Source organism: Pithys albifrons, chromosome Z, assembly GCF_047495875.1.
Source record: "Pithys albifrons albifrons isolate INPA30051 chromosome Z, PitAlb_v1, whole genome shotgun sequence".
Taxonomy (NCBI): Eukaryota; Metazoa; Chordata; class Aves; order Passeriformes; family Thamnophilidae; genus Pithys; species Pithys albifrons.
The window spans coordinates 462,500-487,876 of record NC_092497.1 but is presented as its reverse complement, the minus strand read 5'-3'; the positions used below and the strand labels follow the sequence as shown (position 1 = coordinate 487,876).

At 56.0% G+C, this 25,377-nt stretch overlaps 1 protein-coding gene across 7 annotated transcripts in view; it reads left to right on the top strand.

Annotated features, from left to right (window-relative positions):
* NEDD4L (NEDD4 like E3 ubiquitin protein ligase) overlaps positions 1-25,377 on the top strand; it is a 108,283-nt gene that overhangs the window by 24,451 nt on the left and 58,455 nt on the right. For all 7 annotated transcript variants that reach the window (XR_011700031.1, XR_011700033.1, XR_011700036.1 and 4 more), the window contains exon 2: positions 9,874-9,947. Coding sequence is in view for 1 of the 7 variants with exons in the window: in XM_071581714.1 (XP_071437815.1) it covers positions 9,874-9,947 (74 nt within the window). In the remaining 6 variants the exon portion in view is untranslated. The remainder of the gene's footprint in view (positions 1-9,873; positions 9,948-25,377) is intronic.

Genomic DNA, 25,377 nt, shown 5'->3' with positions numbered 1-25,377 from the left:
ACAGATAAACCTTTCCCATGAGCTCTTGAAATACAGGATCGTGATCTTCAGACACAGATTGTGAAATAAAACCAAAACAACCAAACCACAAGAACAAACAGAGCCCCAGCCCCTGCAAAGCAAAGCAGAGCAAAGCAGAGCTCAGCTCCTCTGCAGGTGTGTGACAGAGCAGTGACAGTTCTGAGCCCTGCACCTGGTGCTGCCCAGGCCACACCATGGGCACGGTCCTGGTCACTGCCAGCCTTGCCCTGCCCTCAGGCTGCATGGGGAGCAAGTGCCCTTTTCTGGGAATTCCTCTTTTCTGCTTCCAAGTCATCTCAGACTTGCCATTTGTGGTATTATTGTCATTTAAATGTGCAAACACTTCCTTCCCCTCTGTGCCCCAGGCTAATTTGCTGTCTGTCAGCAAACCTTGAGATAGAGGCCATAGAATCCTCCAGAGGTTCACCCAACCAACCTCAGCCCTCTGGGAGCCTCTTTGAGGTCATGTTTACCTGCTGCTTGCTCACTGGGGCTTTGGGATAACTCATTGGGGTTTATGGGAGCTGGGGGTCCAAAATACAGCATTACACCTGGATTTGTGTGCCATTTCACAGAGGAAGAATGAAGGGAACAGCATCAAGTGTAAGTTACAGTTTTTCACTTTTGTGGAGTCTGACTGGTAAGGGCCCAGGGGATTTCATCATATCAGAAAACAGTGGTTCAAGGTGATTAGGGTTTGGATTTTTATTTTTTTTGTAGTTAAAATGTAAGTGTCTCAGAGTTGGTCAGTGAAGGGTGAGATCCTGGTGGTTGTGCTGGAGCAGCTGCTTTGAAAGCAGGTCCTTCTGTCTGGTCCTTCCGTGAGCCCCTCCCGGGGGGCTGCTCGTTGGGAGTGCAGACCCTTCTGCATTGCTGGGCAGAGCTGTCAGACATCCCCTGGGAACGTGGATTCTTGTGGTTTGCTCCTGCCTAGGAGGTTCAGAAACAGTGCTGGGAACTAAGGGCTTTGTGCAGGCCCTGACCTGAGGGTAATGAGGATGGGAAATGAAACCAGCCTTGTTCTTTACCATGTCAGGGCACTGTCCTGTCCTCACCCTACACGGAGACTCCTCATGCCTTTGCTCTCTGGCAGCTCAGCTGTGAAAGGCAATTCTTGCATGGAAGAAAGTGAGATATTTGCTTAAATGAAAGGCTGAGATTTTAAGGAATCAGCTGAGTTTCTGTATCCCATAAGGGAAGGAAAGGAAGTTACTGTCGGATTTTTCTTTAGGAATTTTCTGTTGAAACTTGCAGTAAATTTTCAGTCTGGATGCAGATGGTCTCCCTGCTTGTTTCCAGAGCAGGATCAAGGTTGGGTGTGTTTTTGGGGGTGGTTTGGTGGGTTGTTTCAGTTTTTAAGACTAAGTCCATGCAGGAGCATCAGTGTCGGGCCACAGATTGCTGCAGTGCAGTCAGAGAGTCTCAGGTTTCTAACAGCAACATTATCAGGGCTTTTCCTTTCCTCTGCTCCCATCAAAGAGCAAACCCTTGTCCTGGCTTTGTCAGACAAAAGCAGGTTGAGGTTTCCTTTGGAAAGAGAGTTTCCTAGACTGTAAATTCGTGGCATATCCAGATGGTTCAGCAAACAGCCCCCTCTGCCTTAGGGGTGGGGGGGTGTGGGGGTGCTGGGGGAACGTTGGGAGGACGATCCTGGGGGTCTTACCCAGCCTTGGTGGGTCTGTGGTTCCTGCACTGAGAGCTCAGTCAATGAGGCTGTGCAGAAAATGGGTTGCTTGGATGAATTCTTTATATAGTGATATAAATAGGTCTAAAAGTTAAATAAGGGGAGGAGAGTCTTGTGCAGTACAGCAAGTCCATTAATTTAAAGTTCTTGTGCATTCTCTTAGGTATTTGTGAAGCCCACAGGTGACCTGGTTCAACAGCCTTGCTAAAATTGCTCAAGTCTGTCTGGCTGCTTGCAGTTCAGTGGATTTTTATAACAATAGATCACAATTCCCTTGGAACACTTACTGGTTTTAAGCATGCAGTAAAAATGCCTTGTAAGCAGATTTCCCTGGGGTCAGGACTGTGATTTGAGCCTGTTTCTTAATAATGTGCTTTCAGTGTGGGGCTGGGGGTTTGGAGTCCTGGTCCCCAGTGCTGTCCATGATGTGCAGGTACCTTTGCTGTCCATCAGCAACACCTCATGTCTGTGTTTTATTTGGTTTTTCCAGTTTTTTGTGCTCCTTTGGGCTGCTTTGTCCCCATGGAAAAGCAGCATCGTGATACTGTCCCTCTCAGACTAACTTGTGCCTTGCTGAAATTCTGCCTGGTGGTTTTTTCCACCCCCTGTGTCAGTCCAGCCAAGGAAAACATGAATACAGTCCCCTCTTTAGAGGTCTGAAGTCCTGGAAGTGGGACCTGAGCCACTGTTGTAAAACATTGAATATTTTTCTGTTGTGCAAGATTAGGAATCCCACAGTTCTGCAGAGTCTGCAGTTCCTTTAATGCTTTCTGGTGTTTGCTCCACCTTTCATTCCTGCTGTGAGAGTCCCTGCCCAGCCAGGGGGTGCTCTGGAGGACCAGGGATGCTCCATGAACTGACCAGGGATGCTCCATGAAGTGACCAGGAATGCTCCATGAAGTGACCAGGAATACTCCATGAACTGACCAGGGATGCTCCATGAAGTGACCAGGGATGCTCCATGAAGTGACCAGGGATGCTCCATGAAGTGAGCAGGAATGCTCCATGAAGTGACCAGGGATGCTCCATGAAGTGACCAGGAATGCTCCATGAAGTGACCAGGAATGCTCCATGAAGTGAGCAGGGATGCTCCATGAAGTGACCAGGGGTGCTCCATGAAGTGACCAGGGATGCTCCATGAAGTGACCAGGGATGCTCCATGAAGTGACCGGGAATACTCCATGAAGTGACCAGGGATGCTCCGTGAAGTGAGCAGGGATGCTCCATGAAGTGACCAGGAATGCTCCATGAAGTGACCAGGGATGCTCCATGAAGTGACCAGGGATGCTCCATGAAGTGACCAGGAATGCTCCATGAAGTGACCAGGGGTGCTCCATGAAGTGACCAGGGATGCTCCGTGAAGTGAGCAGGGATGCTCCATGAAGTGACCAGGGGTGCTCCATGAAGTGACCAGGGATGCTCCATGAAGTGACCAGGGATGCTCCACGAACTGACCACGGAGCCAGGAAGGTCCTTCCCATCCAAACCCATGGCATTCCTTTCCTGCAAAAGCTGCTGGGTTTAGCTGTTCTGAGACATCCTTTGGGGAAAATAATGGAGGTTTTACAAATATGTTGTATCCTGCAGCGAGGGTTGGGAGCCCTGTGGGTGAGAAAAGGCAGGGTTTGGTTCCTGCAGGAGTGTGCCCAGCACTTGCAGGGATGGAGAGCTGAGCTCCCAGGCTGCTTGTGCTGAAACTGCTGGAAGGAGGTTTGAATCTCCCTGCTTGGGCCAGGTGAGTGGGTTGTAGCCAAGTGACCTTTAGGTTTGTTTTGCTGTGCTGAAGGAGCAGAGCAGAGTGGAGATGTGGGTCACAGCCCTGCTGTGTGGGTTTGTTTGCATTGCAGAACTGAGATTGTATCACACACTGTTGGCAAAATTGCCACACATTCCCAAGGTTAGTAAGATACTGCAAGAATTACACGGAATCTTATCACATTCTGTTGGTGTGGCCTTCAGAAAGTCACTGGGATGTCCTCAGAGGTCACACACCCTTCTCTGGGGGTGCTCCGGGCTGGTCTCACCTGTGGGTAATGGCAACATGCCAAGGGACAGGGCACCCCGCTCGGGTTCTGCCCATGGGCTGACACCAGGTGGGTGTCATCAAACAGGACTGTTGGATTTGGGAATACTGTGCAGGATGTTGATGTGGAATCACTGCCGAGAGCGCTGAGCCGTGTGTGGTTTGGTTTGGTTTGACTGACCAGCAAATCAAAGCCAGAATCAGCTCTGCTCTTCCACCACTGAACTTGGTTTGAGTTGCTGGGGGATTTAGAACAGCCTAAGGTGGTCAGGCTTGCTCTGGCCAGCACTCTGGCCCTTCTGTTACCTGGGTGACAAAGGCTGGATTCTGCTTTGAGCTGCAGATCCTGATTGTTTGCCCCAGTAAGGGGCAGAGTTAAGGGCAGTGTTGGGTGACTGTGCCGTGTCCAGCCCTCCGAGCTCCCATTCAGGAAACCACAAGTGCCACAGCTAAAACACTGGGTTAAAGATTTGTTGTCGTTTCCATTCCGATGTGTTTTGGCACCAAAGCGCTGATCTGTTGTCTTTTGTAGTATGTTGTGTTTTGCAAACTTTGAGATACAATAAAACCGGAGGTGAGGTGCTCAGTGGATGAAACTGGATTCGCAGAGTCTCCGTGTGCAGGTAACTTTCCAGCGGGATCCGGTTTCTCTCCTCGCAGCCAGTGGAAATTTACCTCACTGGCACCTGTCGTGGGTTGGAGTCAAAAATGTCTCTACTCTGAGAGAAGGAAAAAAAAGCCCAACCCAACCCAAGCCCACACTCCCCCGCCGCGGCTCAGGTGAAGCTCCCTGCAGGTGAAACCCAAGCCTGCTGGCCTTTCCCCTCGTTGCCTCGGCGATGGGCATTTATTGCCTCCGTCACCCGCACTTCCGCGTGCTGGGCAGCGGCGTGGGCAGCGGGGCTGTGGGTGGCGTGGGCAGTGAGGCCGTGGGCAGCGGGGCTGTGAGTGGCGTGGGCAGTGAGGCCGTGGGCAGTGGCGTGGCCGTGGGCAGCGGGGCTGTGAGTGGCGTGGGCAGCGGGGCTGTGAGTGGTGTGGGCAGCGGGGCTGTGAGTGGCGTGGGCAGCGGGGCTGTGAGTGGTGTGGGCAGTGGCGTGGGCAGTGGCGTGGCCGTGGGCAGCGGGGCTGTGAGTGGCGTGGGCAGTGAGGCCGTGGGCAGCAGGGCTGTGAGTGGTGTGGGCAGCGGGGCTGTGAGTGGCGTGGGCAGTGAGGCCGTGGGCAGCAGGGCTGTGAGTGGTGTGGGCAGTGAGGCCGTGGGCAGCAGGGCTGTGAGTGGCGTGGGCAGCGGGGCTGTGAGTGGCGTGGCAGTGGCGTGGCCGTGGGCAGCAGGGCTGTGAGTGGCGTGGGCAGCAGGGCTGTGAGTGGCGTGGGCAGCGAGGCTGTGAGTGGCGTGGCAGTGGCGTGGGCAGTGGCGTGGCCGTGGGCAGCAAGGCTGTGAGTGGCATGGGCAGCGAGACCGCGGGCAGCGGGGCTGTGAGTGGCGTGGCAGTGGTGTGGACAGTGAGGCCGTGGGCAGCGGGGCTGTGAGTGATGTGGGCAGTGAGGCCGTGGGCAGCGGGGCTGTGAGTGGTGTGGGCAGTGAGGCCGTGGGTAGCAGGGCTGTGAGTGGTGTGGGCAGTGGTGTGGCAGTGGGCAGTGAGGCCGTGGGCAGCGGGGCTGTGAGTGGTGTGGTCAGTGAGGCCGTGGGCAGTGGGGCTGTGAGTGGTGTGGGCAGTGAGGCTGTGGGCAGCGGGGCCGTGGGCAGCGGGGCTGTGAGTGATGTGGGCAGTGAGGCCGTGGGCAGTGGGGCTGTGAGTGGTGTGGTCAGTGAGGCCGTGGGCAGTGGGGCTGTGAGTGGTGTGGGCAGTGAGGCTGTGGGCAGCGGGGCCGTGGGCAGCGGGGCTGTGAGTGATGTGGGCAGTGAGGCCGTGGGCAGCGGGGCTGTGAGTGGTGTGGCAGTGGGCAGCAGGGCCGTGGGCAGCAGTGTGGCCGTGGGTGGCGGGGCTGCGAGTGGTGTGGGCAGTGAGGCCGTGGGCAGCGGGGCTGTGAGTGGTGTGGCAGTGGGCAGTGAGGCCGTGGGCAGCGGGGCTGTGAGTGGTGTGGCAGTGGGCAGTGAGGCCGTGGGCAGCGGGGCTGTGAGTGGTGTGGCAGTGGGCAGTGAGGCCGTGGGCAGCGGGGCTGTGAGTGGTGTGGGCAGCAGTGTGGCAGTGGGCAGCGGGGCTGTGGGCAGCGGGGCTGTGAGTGGTGTGGGCAGTGGTGTGGCAGTGGGCAGCGGGGCTGTGGGCAGCGGGGCTGTGAGTGGTGTGGCAGTGGGCAGTGAGGCCGTGGGCAGCGGGGCTGTGAGTGGTGTGGCCATGGACAGCAGTGTGGCCGTGGGTGGCGGGGCTGTGGGCAATGGGGCAGCATGGCCGTGGGCAGGGGCATGGCTGTGGGCAGCAGGACTGTGGGTGGCAGCACGGCCATGGGGCTCCCAGAGCTCGTGGCTGTGGGTCCTGTGCTGGCACTCGGTCAGCGTGGCTTTGGGACACCGGGGCGTGCTGGGCTCCCACACGGGCTGCTGGGGCTGCTGGGGCTGGTGTGGGACGGAAATCGGAGAGGAAACTTGTCTGTCTCGCGGGGTTTGACTCGGAGATGGATTTATATACCTTTGGAAAGACAGGTTAAATGTTTAATCTTCTCTGGTCTGCGTGGCAGCTGTTCAAATATTGGTTTGCATTGATCCAGCCGTTGTGCCTTTCACACTTGTCTGTGCATTTAAACAAACCAACTTCTAATTTTGTGCCCCCATCGATTGCCGTCTCGGGCAGTTCTCTCGGTGCGTACGCTGCGTGTGTCATGGGGTTGTCTGTCCTGCTGGAGGTTGGCACTGGCAGCTTCCCTTCCCACACCAGGCTGGGTGGCTGGGGGTGTCCTGCAGTGTGTATTGAGAACAGACAGATGTGTGTTCCAGACCCTGTTCGGGTTGGGTTTGCAGCACATCTCTCTGGGTTCAGCTGGTCTGGCTGAGCTGCCTGTCCTGTGCCCCCCTTGGCAGGGTCAGCATCACACCCTGCTGGCTGGGAGCAAGGCAGCTTGGGGCACTGTGCCTGGCCCCACATTCTTTCTTGTTTGTTGCCATAACTCCTCTAAACTTCCCAGCTCCAGGGTGTTTCATTAATCCAAGGGCAGGACTTAATGAGTTTTCTTTATGTGAGTGCCTTAATGGGTGTTAGAAATGACTTGGCTTTTCAGAGCAGCTGGAAAAGTGAATGTGGTGTTCTTTTAACAAAGCATTAACAAAATGTGAATCATACAGATAAATATACCTCTTAAAGTCTCTTAAATCTCTAAATGCATCTGTGTTCCTTCATCTGTTTTCTGAGGTGAACTGGGGTTTGTTCACTGTCGGTGAAGTCTGAGGTTTGCTGTGTAATTGCTTCCAGTTCCTGAGCTTGGTTCCTTCTCAATCAGCCCAGTCCTCTAAACGGGCACCGTGAATTGCAGCTACGAGAACACAACCTGTGTAAAGGTTACCCTTTAGCAAAGAGGAGAACTCTGTAACCCCTGACATGTTTTGAGGAGGCAAGAGAACAGAAACTTCACGTTAATGATTGGACAGAGCAGAAGTTGGCATGGACGTGGTTAGTGGTGGAGCTGAGCACGAGTAGCTGACCAGGCCCTGCTGCAGCGGGTGGGGGGCTGAGCTGGGGCAGGGGGCTGAGCTGGGGCAGGACAGGGGCAGGAAGGGCAGGACAGGGGCAGGAAGGGCTGGGGCAGGGGGCTGAGCTGGGGCAGGACAGGGGCAGGGAGGGCTGGGGCAGGGGGCTGAGCTGGGGCAGGACAGGGGCAGGGAGGGCTGGGGCAGGGGGCTGAGCTGGGGCAGGGGGCTGAGCTGGGGCAGGACAGGGGCAGGAAGGGCTGGGGCAGGGGGCTGAGCTGGGGCAGGGGGCTGAGCTGGGGCAGGACAGGGGCAGGAAGGGCTGGGGCAGGGGGCTGAGCTGGGGCAGGGGGCTGAGCTGGGGCAGGACAGGGGCAGGAAGGGCTGGGGCAGGGGGCTGAGCTGGGGCAGGGGGCTGAGCTGGGGCAGGGCAGGGGCAGGACAGGGGCAGGGAGGGCTGGGACAGGGGGCTGAGCTGGGGCAGGGGGCTGAGCTGGGGCAGGACAGGGGCAGGAAGGGCTGGGGCAGGGGGCTGAGCTGGGGCAGGGGGCTGAGCTGGGGCAGGGCAGGGGCAGGGGAAGGGGGTTGAGCTGGGGCAGGGACAGGGGCAGGGGCAGGAAGGGCTGGGGCAGGGGAGGCTGAGCTGGGGCAGGACAGGGGCAGGGACTGGGGCAGGAAGGGCTGATCTTGTCTCGGCCACTCTGTGTCGTCGTGCCTGAGTGTACAACAAAACCCAACCCAAATCCTGATTTTCTTGTACAGTCATTTCAGAGAGGGTGGGTGGAAACCTGCACAGGTAATTGATGTTCTGTGAGGCTCTGGCTGTGCTCTCGGGAAGGAACAGGGTCACACCTTCTGGAGTGTTAAGGTAGGATGGGACACCTGAGGTGTGTTTTTGAGAGCCTGTTGAGATCACCTGGAGCAACATCTTTTGTATCTTGCAAAACGTGAATGGGGGATCCTCCAATAGTGGGACTTCCTCCTCCCTTTTCTGTTCTTTTAAAGATAGTGGGGTGTTTTATTTTCCTTTTGGTTTTTTTTTATTTAGTTACTCTGCAGAGGTGTCCTTGGAGCAGGAATAAGGTGCCACTCTAGAAAAGGCTGGGACTTTTTAGAGGAATCTGAGCAGCACTGATAGTGTAGAAACAGAGACTGAACTTCAGGTCTGCTTCAGCAGTCTTGAGATTCTGCCTGGGTGTTTCTCTGCTGTCTTCTCTTAATGAAGGAATTGTCTTGATCACAGTTTGCAAGTCCATTGCCTTTTATGTTAGAACTGCTGTAGAAGACCAGGCCTGTGATACTGCCTGTAACAGACTGAGAACAGTTGGCATAGGGGAAAACATTGAGTATCCACTAATCTGAGTCTGTTGAATTGTTCTTTCTCACACACAGTGTTAGTTCTGAGGTGAGCTTTGGGCTCCTTTGGGGAAGGAATTAGAGCCAGTGTTCCATGGTGCTGGAGAGGATACCAACAGCCGGGTGTAAGGAAGGATTTCAGTGCCAGGGGTTGTTTCTGCTGCCCAGTTCCTGGGGCAGGGTGTGTGCCAGGCTGGAGCCCTCCCTGCAGGCAGGGGCAGTGGGACTGTTGGTGTCTGTTCTTGGAGTGCCCTGTCTGTGCCTCCTTCAGAGGGCAGGTTGGGCTGCCCAGGTACAGCTTTGCTGCTCCTCCCCTGCCCCATCTGAGAAATCACCAATACCCCACCAAGGCTGTGTCTGCCTTTCAGCTGCCTAAAGCAAACAGGCCAGGAGAAAGCTGTGAGAGAGTGGGATTGTTTTCTGAAGGGATGGAGGCTCAAGTTACTGTAACTGAATCTGGTGTCTGGCAGCTCTGGGAGGCTTATCAGAGGAGAGGAGGGATGACTGATAGGGGGGCTGCAGAACCTGTTTCTGTAGGAGCCTTTCCAGGTTTCATTTTGTGTTGGCCAAACAGGATGAACAAAATAAAATAAACCCTCCCATTTTACTGATGTTCCTCAGGCACTTCATGTAGTGAAGTGCTAAACTGATGCCCCAGTACTGTGTGTCTGCAGGGCTGGCCTTGTGTCAGTGGGTGCTGCTTTGGGGCTCTCTGGGTGCTGAACCAGGTTTAAAGAAAGCATTTGAAGGATTTATTTTTAACCTGCATCCTCGTATTTTACACCACAGACATCTCTCAGAACAAAAGTGTTCTGAGTCTTTGAAGAGTTTTAGCAATGCAGAATGAATTTTGTGGGGTATGGACCATTTAGGATGGGAAATGGCCCCTGTTCTGCAAAAGCTCTTCTGGTTTTATTGCTACTATTGTTATGTTATTGTTGCTCCGATGTTATTGCTGTTACCTGCTCTGACTGTGCTTTTATTGAACTCCTCACAGCCCTGACTGGAGGCGAATGCTCCTCATGGCTGGATTCAGATAAACCTCTTTCTGAGAGGTTCTGCTTTCCCCAAACCTCCCTGGGAGAGACTCCTGCAATCTCTCAGCCTCCTGCCGACTGCTGAGCTTCAAACCCAGCTGCACTGAACGTGAAACCCTTTCCTTTTCTGTTGCAGGAGGAGTCCCGAGTCCTCAGGGTGAAGGTGGTTTCTGGCATTGACCTGGCGAAAAAAGACATCTTTGGAGCCAGGTGGGTGTTGGGCAGGGCCTGTGTCACCCTTCAGTCATGGCAGGATTGGCAGTGCCAGGACCCGTGTGGTCTGTCCGTGCCAGGGCCGGCACAGCTGGGTGTGCTGGCACAGCTCTGTGTGTGCAGAGGAGCTGGCACAGCTGGGTGTGTGGCACAGGTGTGGGTGTGTGTGGCACAGGTGTGGGTGCAGAGGAGCTGGCACAGCTGGGTGTGTGGCACAGGTGTGGGTGCAGAGGGGCTGGCACAGCTGGGTGTGCTGGCACAGCTCTGTGTGTGTGTGTGGCACAGTTGGGTGTGTGGCACAGCTCTGTGTGTGTGTGTGGCACAGGTGTGGGTGCAGAGGGGCTGGCACAGCTGGGTGTGCTGGCACAGCTCTGTGTGTGTGTGTGGCACAGCTGGGTGTGTGGCACAGGTGTGGGTGTGTGTGGCACAGGTGTGGGTGCAGAGGAGCTGGCACAGCTCTGTGTGTGTGTGTGGCACAGGTGTGGGTGCAGAGGGGCTGGCACAGCTGGGTGTGCTGGCACAGCTGGGTGTGTGTGTGTGGCACAACTGGGTGTGCTGGCATAGCTGGGTGGGTGTGTGGCACAGGTGTGGGTGCAGAGGGGCCGGCACAGAGGGGCTGGCACAGCTGTGGGTGCAGAGGGGCTGGCACAGAGGGGCTGGCACAGCTGTGGGTGCAGAGGGGCTGGCACAGAGGGGCTGGCACAGCTGTGGGTGCAGCAAGGGCTGCCCCTGCCCTCAGCCCTGTGAGCCCAGAGCCAACCAGGTGACAGCTGGGGGAGAAGCTGCTTCTGCAGCCAAAGGAACACCAAGCCATTAATTTTCTCTTCTGAGGGTAACTCAGGCCTGACGTTCCTGCTGTCTCAAGCCCAAGTGTGAGGAAATGCTTTACTGCAAATGTTCCCATCTACTTGCAAGGCTTTGATCAGTTTGAAATTAGTGGTATCCAATTTTAGCTTTTATTGAAGTGACTAATTTCTTAATGTATAAATGAGCCTCCCTGTGGGGTTTCCTGTATTTCTTTAATGATGCTTACAAATTGTTCATTAGCTTGTGTATCTGGCTTGAAACTACATGAAAGCAGCAATTAAAAGTTTAATCAACTTTAATTTTTTTTGGTGAAATTTGCAACAGGCTTTCCTTTGGTAACTGTGTGCAGAATATGGCAAGCCAAAGCTTTTTTATTTTCCTTGCCCAAATGTGCCATTTTGAAGAAGTGCTTTTGATGCTGACCATAAGCAACATGTCTTTTATCTTTCAAAATACATGAAGTTAAATCCAAGAGAAATTTGGACCGAGTCCTGTTGTTGTGGCCCTTAAATATTGTTGTCTCTTTTCATAAATTGCATGAAGTATTGAGGAGAAATTCATGATCTTTGTAATGCCCTTTCTGGGAGAAAGAAGGTGAAGTGGCTGCTAAATATTGTCGGTGGTTACACACTTGAGGGTGAGTTAATTTAAGCCCTCAGAGTGGCCCCAGCAGCTCCTGTGCCTCAGCCTGGCAGAGCCATGCAGGGCTTCAGGCTGGGGCAGAGCAGTGACCGAGTTCCCACGGAGCTGGGAGAGATTAACTACGAGGCACACGTTGTGTTGGGCATCTCAGTGCCTTGTCCTGGCTGGTTTTAATCAACTTTACCATTATAAAATACTGCCTGTGGGCTTGCAGAGTCTGAAAGCCATTTCTTGCCTGATTAAACCCGAGGAAAGTCTCTTACCAGTGCAGAGTACTGGAGAAACTCCTGTTTTTCTTGTGAAGATTGTAACAGTAAAGAAAACCCAGCGCTTTTGAGTTTGCTTTTTGGGGTTCTTTTTGACCCATGAAATAACGTGACAGCACCTCAGGATATGTGGGGACACTCAGGGAAACCACCTCGTTCTCCACAGCTCCCTGGCAGGAGGGCACAGCCAGGCAGGGCAAGGGCTCTTTCCCAAGAACAAGGGACAGGACAAGAGGAAGTGGCTTCCCCTGCACCAGGGGAGGTTTGGATTGGATGTTGGGAAAATGTCTTTCCCAAAAGAGTTCCCAGCCTTGGCAAGGCTGCCCAGGGCAGGGGTGGAGTCCCCATCCCTGGAGGCATTTAAAAGCCATGTGGATGTGGCACCTGGGGACATGGGCTGGTGGTGACCTTGGCAGTGCTGGGGAACGGTTGGCCCTGATGACCTGAGAGGGCCTTTCTAACTTCAGGAATTCCATGATTCTGTAAGGGTTTGGAAATGTGTATAATTCTGATTACACTGGCCCAGGGAACCTGGAATGTGGAATTGCACAGTGCCTGACTGTGGTGGGAATCACTGCTGTGGGGTCAGGGCAGGGGCATGGGAGAGGGGCTGGTTGGTGGGGATGGAAGGGGGGAGTTCATAACCTGCTTTGTATCGTGCCCTGTGACATTCCTCTCTTTGATACACAGTGATGGATAACAGATGCTGCAGTCTGGGATCTTGTGTGTTTAGTATTAGCTTGCACGTATGAATATTTGACATTTAGTTCCTTCTAATTCTCTCCCAACTTCTTGATTGAAATGTCTTAATGAATCACACACAAGGGTCCAAGTACTGGCTGAACTCAGACTGTATCCTATCCGTGGTTGCAGCTGATGGGGTGCCTCAGTTGCTCCTTTTTGCCTTCTAAATCATGAAGTGGAAATTGTGGCTGTCTGGAAGTGGAAAAGGCAAAGTGCTTTTCAGTTAAAATCGTGGATGTTTTTCACTGGCAGGAGCTGTGCTGTTAATGACGTGGGAGTTTATTGTGAGCTGCCTCTGGGTTCATCTCTTACCTGCTCTTGGCTGACAAGCCCTTGTTCCACTCTGGTTTCCTGCCTCCAGGATCCGTGATGGAGCTGGCTCAGGCAGGACCCAGCTCCTGCTGGCATTTTAAGTCATGCCCTGTGTGTGTTGCTGTTGAGGGCAAGGCTGCTCCAGATGTGCCTGAATTCTTTATTTCACGTGTCCTGTTGCTGTGGTTATGATGTGGCTCTGGGTTTGCAGGTGACAGACAGCAGAGGTTTACCTCCTAGCTGTTCTTTTAAGTCCACTGTCACTGTTTCTAGTCCACTTTGAGTTCTGGTGTGTCTCCTTTTAACTCCTGGGAGGCCTGTGGTGCCAGCTGTGCCCCTGGAACTGTCCCCATCCAGCAGGATTGCTCCTGGGAGCTGGGCTTGGATCACAGCCTGCCCCCCCTGCCTGTACCAGACAAATCCTTTAAAGGGAACTGCTTAGAAATTAATCAAACCATTTTAGAAACCAACCTGGCTCATAAGGAAGTGCCTCTTTCTTCAGTGTCTGCAGCAGTGCAGGAGGGCACAGTGCCAGAGGGACAGCTCCGTGTGTGTCCCTGTTGGGAATGCTGAGGGCACACACGGTGCCAGAGGGACAGCTCCGTGTGTGTCCCTGTTGGGAATGCTGAGGGCACACACGGTGCCAGAGGGACAGCTCCGTGTGTGTCCCTGTTGGGAATGCTGAGGGCACACCCAGTGCCAGAGGGACAGCTCCGTGTGTGTCCCTGTTGGGAATGCTGAGGGCACACCCAGTGCCAGAGGACAGCTCCGTGTGTGTCCCTGTTGGGAATGCTGAGGGCACAGTGCCAGAGGGACAGCTCCGTGTGTGTCCCTGTTGGGAATGCTGAGGGCACACCCAGTGCCAGAGGGACAGCTCCGTGTGTGTCCCTGTTGGGAATGCTGAGGGCACATCCAGTGCCAGAGGGACAGCTCCGTGTGTGTCCCTGTTGGGAATGCTGAGGGCACACCCAGTGCCAGAGGGACAGCTCCGTGTGTGTCCCTGTTGGGAATGCTGAGGGCACAGTGCCAGAGGGACAGCTCCGTGTGTGTCCCTGTTGGGAATGCTGAGGGCACAGTGCCAGAGGGACAGCTCCGTGTGTGTCCCTGTTGGGAATGCTGAGGGCACAGTGCCAGAGGGACAGCTCCGTGTGTGTCCCTGTTGGGAATGCCGAGGGCACACCCAGTGCCAGAGGGACAGCTCCGTGTGTGTCCCTGTTGGGAATGCTGAGGGCACACATGGTGCCAGAGGGACAGCTCCATGTGTGTCCCTGTTGGGAATGCTGAGGGCACAGTGCCAGAGGGACAGCTCCGTGTGTGTCCCTGTTGGGAATGCTGAGGGCACATCCAGTGCCAGAGGCACAACTCCGTGTGTGTCCCTGTTGGGAATGCTGAGGGCACACCCGGTGCCAGAGGGACAGCTCCGTGTGTGTCCCTGTTGGGAATGCTGAGGGCACACCCAGTGCCAGAGGGACAGCTCCGTGTGTGTCCCTGTTGGGAATGCTGAGAGCACAGTGCCAGAGGGACAGCTCCGTGTGTGTCCCTGTTGGGAATGCTGAGGGCACACACGGTGCCAGAGGGACAGCTCCGTGTGTGTCCCTGTTGGGAATGCTGAGGGCACAGTGCCAGAGGGACAGCTCCATGTGTGTCCCTGTTGGGAATGCTGAGGGCACAGTGCCAGAGGGACAGCTCCATGTGTGTCCCTGTTGGGAATGCTGAGGGCACATCCAGTGCCAGAGGGACAGCTCCGTGTGTGTCCCTGTTGGGAATGCTGAGGGCACAGTGCCAGAGGGACAGCTCCATGTGTGTCCCTGTTGGGAATGCTGAGGGCACATCCAGTGCCAGAGGGACAGCTCCGTGTGTGTCCCTGTTGGGAATGCTGAGGGCACACACGGTGCCAGAGGGACAGCTCCGTGTGTGTCCCTGTTGGGAATGCTGAGGGCACACCCAGTGCCAGAGGGACAGCTCCGTGTGTGTCCCTGTTGGGAATGCTGAGGGCACAATGCCAGAGGGACAGCTCCGTGTGTGTCCCTGTTGGGAATGCTGAGGGCACACCCAGTGCCAGAGGGACAGCTCCGTGTGTGTCCCTGTTGGGAATGCTGAGGGCACATCCAGTGCCAGAGGGACAGCTCCGTGTGTGTCCCTGTTGGGAATGCTGAGGGCACAGTGCCAGAGGGACAGCTCTGTGTGTGTCCCTGTTGGGAATGCTGAGGGCACACACGGTGCCAGAGGGACAGCTCCGTGTGTGTCCCTGTTGGGAATGCTGAGGGCACACCCAGTGCCAGAGGGACAGCTCCGTGTGTGTCCCTGTTGGGAATGCTGAGGGCACACCCAGTGCCAGAGGGACAGCTCCAGGACAGCTCCGTGTCCATCCAGCCAGGAGAGCCGAGCGCTGTGCTCTGCAGGGCTCTGCAGTGCCCGAGTTCCCAGAGCCTCTGACCACATGGCACTTGCTCAAGTAGGAGAGAGTTCAGCCTCTGTTGTTGCTTTTCCTTTTGCCAGATGATTTCAAATGGAAGTTTTTCCAGTGTGGTGGAAATGAATATGTGAGTTACAGAATGTGGGGAACAACTGGGGGCTTCCTGAGACCCAACCTGGGCTGGGCTGGGGAAGGCAACGGTGGCACCTGCACTGCTCAGCAGCATTCCCAGCTCGTGCTTCCCTGTGGGATCCGTGTGCTTCCCTGTGGGATGAATGTGCTTTCCTCTGGGATCAGTGTGCTTCCCTGTGGGATGAATGTGCTTTCCTCTGGGATCAGTGTGCTTCCCTCTGGGATGAATGTGCTTTCCTCTGGGATCAGTGTGCTTCCCTGTGGGATCAGTGTGCTTCCCTGTGGGATCAGTGTGCTTCCCTGTGGGATCAGTGTGCTTCCCTCTGGGATCAGTGGCTTCCCTCTGGGATCAGTGTGCTTTCCTCTGGGATCAGTGTGCTTTCCTCTGGGATCAGTGTGCTTCCCTCTGGGATGAGTGTCTTCCCTTTGGGATCAGTGTGCTTCCCTGTGGGATCAGTGTGCTTCCCTCTGGGATGAATGTGCTTTCCTCTGGGATCAGTGTGCTTCCCTGTGGGATCAGTGTGCTTCCCTCTGGGATCAGTGTGCTTCCCTCTGGGATGAGTGTCTTCCCTTTGGGATCAGTGTGCTTCCCTCTGGGATCAGTGTGCTTCCCTCTGGGATCAGTGTGCTTCCCTGTGGGATCAGTGTGCTTCCCTCTGGGATCAGTGTGCTTCCCTATGGGATCAATGTGCTTCCCTCTGGGATGAGTGTCTTCCCTTTGGGATCAGTGTGCTTCCCTCTGGGATCAGTGTGCTTCCCTCTGGGATCAGTGGCTTCCCTCTGGGATCAGTGTGCTTTCCTCTGGGATCAGTGTGCTTCCCTGTGGGATCAGTGTGCTTCCCTCTGGGATGAATGTGCTTTCCTCTGGGATCAGTGTGCTTCCCTCTGGGATGTCTTCCCTGTGGGATCAGTGTGCTTCCCTGTGGGATCAGTGTGCTTCCCTCTGGGAACAGTGTGCTTCCCTCTGGGATGAGTGTACTTCCCTCTGGGATGTCTTCCCTGTGGGATCAGTGTGCTTCCCTCTGGGAACAGTGTGCTTCCCTCTGGGATGTCTTCCCTCTGCGATCAGTGTGCTTCCCTCTGGGATCAGTGTGCTTCCCTCTGGGATCAGTGTGCTTCCCTGTGGGATGAGTGTCTTCCCTCTGGGATCAGTGTGCTTCCCTCTGGGATGTCTTCCCTCTGGGATCACTGTGCTTCCCTCTGGGATGTCTTCCCTCTGGGATCAGTGTGCTTCCCTCTGGGATCCGCGTGCATCCAGGATTGCTGCCGGGCACTGGGAGCAGCTTGGCGGGCGCTGGGGTGAGCTCAGTCCCTCTGGATGCAGAGCAGGCGTGTGCCTGCCTGGGAAGCAGGGACTGCCCACACAGGCAGAGCTGGTGTGTTCCAAAGGCAGCTGCTGTGAGTGGCAGTGCCACCCCAGTGACTGGAACACGCAGTTCTGGAGCATCACGAGCCAGAGCCGCTGCCTGTTTCCCGCATGGAAAACACTCGGGGCTGGACGTGAGGAATGCCCGGGAAGGCACAGCCAGACAGGGGCTTGTGCCAAGTGTGTGCCCGGTGCAGGAGAGGGTGCTGGGCTGGGAAGAGACAAAGGGCTGCTCAGCAGAAACGGGCTGGATAATTGATCTTTCTATTTATGAAACCTTTATGTCGATGTTGTCCCATACAGGTGTGGGGAATGCAGGAGTGTTGGGCTGCCAGGTGTGGGCACTGACTGGGTCTGTGTCCATTATACTGGGGCAGCAGCTTTGATTATGGGCAGGGTCAGTGAGCCCAGGGGGCAGCGAGGCAGGGGCAGTGAGCCCAGGGGGTCAGTGAGGCAGGGGCAGGGAACTGGCAGGCAGCGAGGCAGGGTCAGTGAGCCCAGGGGGAGCGAGGCAGGGTCAGTGAGCCCAGGGGGTCAGTGAGGCAGGGGCAGGGAGTCAGGGGGTCAGTGAGGCAGGGCCAGGGAGTCAGGGGGTCAGCGAGGCAGGGGCAGTGAGCCCAGGGGGCAGTGAGGCAGGGTCAGTGAGCCCAGGGGGTCAGTGAGGCAGGGCCAGGGAGTCAGGGGGTCAGTGAGGCAGGGCCAGGGAGTCAGGGGGTCAGCGAGGCAGGGTCAGTGAGCCCAGGGGGCAGTGAGGCAGGGCCAGGGAGTCAGGGGGTCAGCGAGGCAGGGGCAGGGAACTGGCAGGCAGTGAGCCCAGGGGGTAGTGAGGCAGGGGCAGGGAGTCAGGGGGTCAGTGAGGCAGGGGCAGTGAGCCCAGGGGGTCAGCGAGGCAGGGGCAGGGAGTCAGGGGGTCAGTGAAGCAGAGCAGGGAACTGGCAGGCAGAGAGCCTAGGGGGTCAGTGAGGCAGGGGCAGGGAGTCAGGGGGTCAGTGAGGCAGGGGCAGGGAACTGGCAGGCAGTGAGCCCAGGGGGTAGTGAGGCAGGGGCAGTGAGCCCAGGGGGTCAGTGAGGCAGGGACAGGGAGTCAGGGGGTCAGTGAGGCAGGGGCAGGGAGTCAGGGGGTCAGTGAGGCAGGGGGCAGGGAACTGGCAGGCAGTGAGTCCAGGGGGTAGTGAGGCAGGGGCAGTGAGCCCAGGGGGTCAGTGAGGCAGGGGCAGTGAGCCCAGGGGGTCAGTGAGGCAGGGGCAGGGAGTCAGGGGGTCAGTGAGGCAGGGGCAGGGAACTGGCAGGCAGAGAGCCTAGGGGGTCAGTGAGGCAGGGGCAGGGAACTGGCAGGCAGAGAGCCTAGGGGGCAGCGAGCTTGGGGGGCAGCGAGCCTGGGGGGCAGCAAGCCCAGGGGACCAGCCTGGCAGGGGCTCCCTCGCTGCGGGGGCCTGGCAGCAGAGGGCACCAGAGAATTTCTGCAGCTTTCACAGCGAGCTGGTGCTTTCATGGCTTCCAAGGAATTTAAGCTTTCAGGTTTTTCACCAAAATGCGCAGGGTTTTACCCATTTTCACTTGTCATGTCCTTTAGGCTGCACTGGGTATGTATTTCAGGAGCTGTAAATGGAGAAATGCTGCTTGTTCGAGGATGTGGTCTTGCTGCTAAGAGAAACTGGTAATAATTCCTGAAGGTTATAATGCCATAGTGAAAAATAATTGTCATCAGATAATTGCTCAGTAGGAAAGTTTCTTTGTGCAGATACAAGAATGTCAAGTGCTTCTCGTTATTTGAAGGCAGGGAGTGTGTGTGTTCAGCCCCTCAGTTTTCCTGCTGTCTGCTGTGATCTGTGAGTTCACCTGTGTCTGCACAAGAAAAGGAGGCATGTTGATAAAATCTTCTAAGGAAAACCTTTTGGTATTAAATATTTGAGGTAGAACTTCTGTCTTTCTTCCTCTTTTGTTGTCACATAAAATCATTGAGGAGAATGGAGAATGGATCAGAGTGATCAGTAGCTTCTACTTTTTCTATCTGTTAATTCTTCCAGCTAAGCTTAGTGATGTCTTATCTGTTGTAGTGGATTGTCCATGTCTGACATTGCCAGGCTGGAGTGATCCCTTGGTGGCAGAAGGACCAGTTTCCCTGGTGTGCTCTGAACCTGCTGTTCCTCTGAGGTGTCAGTGGTGCTGCTCCCAATAAGCCATTACTCTGTAAATGAGGCTTTGCCCACTGTCCTGAGCTGGGCTGGCCCTCGCACAGCTGTTGTGGCAGAGCCTGCCCGTGCCCAGCCGAGGGCAGAGGGACTGGGGCCACACACCTGGGGGAGCCCAGGGCAGAGCTCTGAGCTGGCAGTGCTGGCAGGGGTGTCAGCTGGGGCACAGCAAATCCCAGGGCTGGGGAAGGTGCCTTGAGGGGCCCTTGTTTCCCCTTGTCCCCCCAGACTGCTCTTGTCCTGCAGCTTTGCCTTGTGTCCCAACTGCTCACTCAGCCCTTGTGGGTGTCCAAATCTTCACCTAGTTGGTAAAAATAAAGGTGCAAAGAAAATCAGAACTTAGGGTGAAGGATGTGCTCCAGGTGTTGTGGAAGGCAAGAGCAGTGGAGCAGGGAACACAAGGCTGCAGGCAGGCTGTGCCTTTGGCCCTCAGGCAGCCTGGGAGAAGCTTTGCACGCCCTGGCAGTGCAGCAATAACTTCGGATGGATGTCAGATGCGAGGGGGTTCTGACACCACAAACCATGTCAGAACAGGGAGGCTGCTGCTGGCAGCATTCCCAGCAAAGCTGCTCTGGAGGAGGCAGGAGAGCAGGCTGGGGGCAGCCACCCCCTGGCACGAGCCACTGCAGCGTGGGCAGGTGTAGAGAGGAGTCACTGCCAGAAACAACCGCTCTGGTCCCCGGAGTGACTGGAGCGGGTTCAACGGGGGGTTGGTTGGGTTTGGGTCAGGTTTGCTGCTGGCCAGTGTGGTTTCTGCTGCTGTGAGTGCCTCTGGTGTGCATTAAATAACAGGCTCTGCATGCCCTGGTCACTGCCAGCAAACTAAAGGACCAGGCTGGTTCCTTCTGCCTTCCCCCAGCGGACACCCCGATGCAGAGTTAATATTTGCAGAGGGAGAGTTCACTCAAGAATTAATTTATCCAGAAAGTTTTGTGTATCCCAGTCAGTGTGGGCAGAAAAAGCAGGATATGAGTGGATCCCAGCCTGTCCTAACTTGTGAGCTCTGCTTTTTAAATAATTAAAAAAATGTCTCAAGGAGCCCGAATCTGGTGACATGCAATTTATTGTTTCTTGCCTGTGAGAAGGAAAAGCATCCGCCTGGCTGCCCCTGCTGTGGTCCAGGAGGTCATAAATCCAGGTCCCTGGTAGCTTCCAAGCAGAAGGAGCAGCGTGGTAAGATGGAAAGTGTGTGGTTAATCTCTTCCAAACCTCCTTGCAGCAGTGAGTAATAGCACACCAGAACAAAACTGAACTCCCCCTCTGAGCAGAGTCAGATCAGTGTTCTTGGAGCTGTTCTGCTCAGCAATTCCTGTCTGATCTGAAAGCAGCTGCCTTCTGTTACAGGCACAGCTCTGACAGGCAGCCACTGACCCCTGTGCTTTGCCTGAAAATCCATCTTGCTGAGCATATTCTGATGACAAATCTCCATCTTTGTAACCAAGTCTTGGGTGATGACTCATGGCAAATTTCCTATCATCTCTAAAACAGGGAAGAATTTTCTTGGCTCGATTTGCTTTTGTTTTGGGAGCAGCCCCTCCTGTGCCCATCCCTGCACTGAGCTCTTGCTGGGCCAGGTCAGTTCCTCAGCCCAGCAGCAAGAATTCCCCTTCTTTTGGGGGACCACTTTTTGTTCAGCCGAGTTGGTGGAGTCAGCTGGTGATGGTGCCTGACAGGTGGCAGAGCTGATGCACAGTGTGGTTTGTGTCACTGTGGCTCAGGCACAGAACAGTGTTTGCTGCAGAGGTGACTTCATACAGGCCTGAAATGCTGTGGAATAGTGAGGGATGTTCCTAAGGTGGGTTCTCAGGGTGTGGGGTGCCCACCTGGAGGTGTGACAGCAGCACTGGGGGGGCTCTGAGGGGAGCAGGGACGGCCAGGGAGGGATCCTGAAGGGCAGGGAGGGACACAGGGCACAGGACCAACACCCACAGTCACTGTCCAGGGGACAGTGGAAGGGGAAGAACTGGAGTTCTTTGTGTTCTTCCCTTAACCAAGATGTGTTTGGTGCACCAGCTGGGAGCACGTTAAGGGAGAGCCGTGGATTGGTACAGGGGGACTGTGGGGGCCTGTTCCCTGCTGCTGTGGGACTGCACTTGGACTGAGTTACTGAAGGTGCTTTAGAGCCTTTGCTTTGCCTGGTTTTCCTTTGACTTGATTGAACACAAACTTTCCGTGGCTGGTTATGACAAGTGGCTCACGGTGGTACTGCTGAAATGCACATTTCTGGTTAGAAAGGGGCATGGATTCTGAGCCAGGCAGTGTGTGTGAATGCAGCATCTTTTGCTCAGAGGCTGCTGCACTCTGGCCCTCGCCACGGGCCCTGCCAGCTCACTGAACTGTGTTGGCAGGACAGTGAAGTCAGTGCTTCTCAAGGCTTTGGCTTTGCCTCAGCAGCTGAGGATTAACGTGAAACTTCAGGCAAGTGCACTGGAAAGGTTTGCATGTAATTAGCTCATTACTCTTATTATGAACATGGCCAACCTTGTCCTTTTGAGCCTGGCTAATTCCTTAACTGCAGTGAATTCCACGGGCTAATTACAGACTTGCTTTGCCTTCTGCCTTTTCCTTTGTCAGCTGCTGTTCTGCCTCTGCTGCAGCCACCGAGGACAGGCTGTGTGTCCGTGGGTGGGCACACGGCGTGGTGTGAGCCAGGATGGCACCTACACCTGCTGAGGCTCAGGGGGCTGCTGGCTGAGCACAGCCTGGCACAGGGGCTGCCAGTCCTGCCGGGGCTCACAGGGGCTCCCCTGACCCACAGGGGCTGCCAGTCCTGCCGGGGCTCACAGGGGCTCCCCTGACCCACAGGGGCTGCCAGTCCTGCCGGGGCTCACAGGGGCTCCCCTGACCCACAGGGGGTGCCAGTCCTGCCGGGGCTCACAGGGGCTCCCCTGACCCACAGGGGCTGCCAGTCCTGCCGGGGCTCACAGGGGCTCCCCTGACCCACAGGGGGTGCCAGTCCTGCCGGGGCTCACAGGGGCTCCCCTGACCCACAGGGGGTGCCAGTCCTGCCGGGGCTCACAGGGGCTGCCAGTCCTGCAGGGGGTCACAGGGGGTGCCAGTCCTGCCGGGGCTCACAGGGGCTGCCAGTCCTGCTGGGGCTCACAGGGGCTCCCCTGACCCACAGGGGCTGCCAGTCCTGCAGGGGGTCACAGGGGCTGCCAGTCCTGCAGGGGGTCACAGGGGGTGCCAGTCCTGCCGGGGCTCACAGGGGCTGCCAGTCCTGCTGGGGCTCACAGGGGCTCCCCTGACCCACAGGGGCTGCCAGTCCTGCCGGGGCTCACAGGGGCTCCCCTGACCCACAGGGGCTGCCAGTCCTGCCGGGGCTCACAGGGGCTCCCCTGACCCACAGGGGCTGCCAGTCCTGCCGGGGCACACAGGGGCTCCCCTGACCCACAGGGGCTGCCAGTCCTGCCGGGGGTCACGGGGGCTCCCCTGACCCACAGAACCCTGGCACAGGCCACAGTGTGGGCTCAGGCCCTGGGCTGGCACCGGGGCAGCCTGGGCTGAAGGGAGGAGGGAAGGCTGAGCCAGGTTTAACCTGTGTCCTTGCACCTCCTGTTTCCCCTCTGTGCTGCTGGCAGAGCAGGGGACAGGGACAGGGGCAGGGACAGGGACAGGGACAGGACAGGGATGGGTACAGGGGCAGGGACAGGGACAGGGACAGGACAGGGATGGGTACAGGGGCGGGTACAGGGGCAGGGACAGGGACAGGGACGGGACAGGGATGGGTACAGGGACAGGGACAGGGGCAGGCACAGGGACAAGGACAGGGATGGGTACAGGGGCAGGGATGGGACAGGGGCAGGGACAGGACAGGGATGGGTACAGGGACAGGGACAGGGGCAGGCACAGGGACAGGTACAGGGACAGGCACAGGGACAGGGACGGGACAGGGGCAGGCACAGGGACAGGGCAGGGCCAAGGACAGGGACAGGGACAGGGGCAGGGACAGGGGCAGGCACAGGGACAGGCACAGGGACAGGGCCAAGGACAGGGACAGGGGCAGGCACAGGGGCAGGGACAGGGACAGGACAGGGATGGGTACAGGGGCAGGGATGGGACAGGGGCAGGGACAGGCACAGGGACAGGGCCAAGGACAGGGACAGGGACAGGGGCAGGGGCAGGGACAGGGCAGGGCCAAGGACAGGGACAGGGACAGGGGCAGGGGCAGGGACAGGGGCAGGGGCAGGGCAGGTGGGGCTGAGCTCCAGCAGCACAGCCCAGTCAGGTCCTCCAAAGCCCCTCAGGACCCGTGGGCTCTGTCAGGGCGAGCCTGTTCTGGGCACAGCCTGTGTGGCATTCATGGCTAGGGGTGCTGTCTGGGATTCCTGTGCTGAGATTTTCTGTTCCAAAAGTTGGGTGTCATAGAGTTTTCCCTCTCTTTTTATTTTTTCCCCTGCTGGATTTTGGAACTTGCTAAGATATTTTGGGAGTGTGAAATCAGCTCTAGGGGCTGATGTATGTAGGTGCTGTTGGAACATTCATTTACCTTTGCTTTACAGTCACAAAAATGCCCTCAGGGAGGAAAGAAACCCCATATTTACACTTCCATCTGTTTTATGAGATGGAAAAATACCTTTTTTTCTTTGAGACATGTTTAGGAAATGGAGCTTTTCTTTAGGAGATTTCCAGGAGAGCCAGAATTGAAAAGGAATTGGTGTTGTTACCCTTTATTAGAACACAGCACGTTAAAGGAAGGAGGAGACGCTGGAGGTGGAGTTTGAGATGTAATTTTTCACTCCCTTTTTCACCCACGGGCACAGCTCCTGAGCTGTCTGTGATGTGAGTCATTATCTCTAGTGGCTCTTTGGATGAAGCTCTGCTCAATTCTTGTAGTCAGATGAGGTGTCAGCCTTTCTTTGGGAAATAAAAAACTGGAAGGGAGATGAGAGGCCTGTAAAGTGGCTCTGGGATTTGGTATGGAGAGATGAGGTTCCGGAAGGCTTAGGCACAGTGGATTGCAGGTTTGGCTTTGCAGTGGAGGAGAAGGTAAGGTTTGTTTTCTGTTGGGAAGCTGCTGCTCCTCTGCTCCTGGGTGGTTGGTCATTTCGTGCTTTGCTTTGGTCACAGGACACAAGAGTTGTGTGACAGCGAGGTCAGGATGTTCCTTCTCTTTGAGGAAAACTCCTGATGGATGTTCTGGGTGCAGACAGGAAGAGGAGCCCCAGAAGGCTCATGTTAAAATAAAACCAGGGAGCAAACACAGCCAATGATGCTCTGAGCATTCCTTGTAGTTAATTGCTGTGTAATTGTGCTGCTCCTTCCTGCAGTTCAGGAGTGGGCAGAGGGCTCAGTGGGATGAGATGATGGTGACTCGGAGAGATCCTGCCTTAGCACATTGTTTTTACTCCTCCCCATAAAACTTTGTAAGAAGTATCTCATTATTCTAATCTTCTTTAATGGTGCATATTTTGGGCTTCATTTCCCTCATTTGTTTGAATCTAAACGTGACCAAGCAAAGCATTGGGATTTTTTGAAAGTTCTTGGAACTTTTAAAGCTCTACTAAGTGCATGCACAGGCAGAGTTGTCTCTTAAGTGTGTTTAAATGATTGTGCCATTTTCAGGTTCATGGAATTTCCTCTTGTCAAGCATGACCTGCTCCAGCCCTGATGTTGGATGTGCACGGGCCTGCCATGATTTAGTGGACACTCATTGAGATGAATGTGAAGATGGTGTATTTTACTGATCTGAACAGATAAATGATGATTTTGGAGGGATATTGGCTGTAAAAGGCATCTCCAGTGGTGCACAGGGACCCCAGTCTGCAGATCTGTGGGGGTGTCCAGGGGGGTACAGCAGTGCCCGGGCAGTGCTGGGCTGGCACAGGAACCTCCCCACACCTGCAGACAGGGGGATGGTCTCCAGACCCAGGAGGGTCCTCATTCTCCCATGGGACAGTCTGCAGGTTTATGGGGGTGTCCAGGGGGGTACAGCAGTGCCCGGGCAGTGCTGGGCTGGCACAGGAACCTCCCCACACCTGTCTGTGCCCACACCTGCAGACAGGGGGATGGTCTCCAGACCCAGGAGGGTCCTCATTCTCCCATGGGACAGTCTGCAGGTTTATGGGGGTGTCCAGGGGGGTACAGCAGTGCCCGGGCAGTGCTGGGCTGGCACAGGAACCTCCCCACACCTGTCTGTGCCCACACCTGCAGACAGGGGGATGGTCTCCAGACCCAGAAGGGTCCTCATTCTCCCATGGGACAGTCTGCAGGTTTATGGGGGTGTCCAGGGGGGTACAGCAGTGCCCGGGCAGTGCTGGGCTGGCACAGGAACCTCCCCACACCTGTCTGTGCCCACACCTGCAGACAGGGGGATGGTCTCCAGACCCAGGAGGGTCCTCATTCTCCCATGGGACAGTCTGCAGGTTTATGGGGGTGTCCAGGGGGGTACAGCAGTGCCCGGGCAGTGCTGGGCTGGCACAGGAACCTCCCCACACCTGTCTGTGCCCACACCTGCAGACAGGGGGATGGTCTCCAGACCCAGGAGGGTCCTCATTCTCCCATGGGACAGTCTGCAGGTTTATGGGGGTGTCCAGGGGGGTACAGCAGT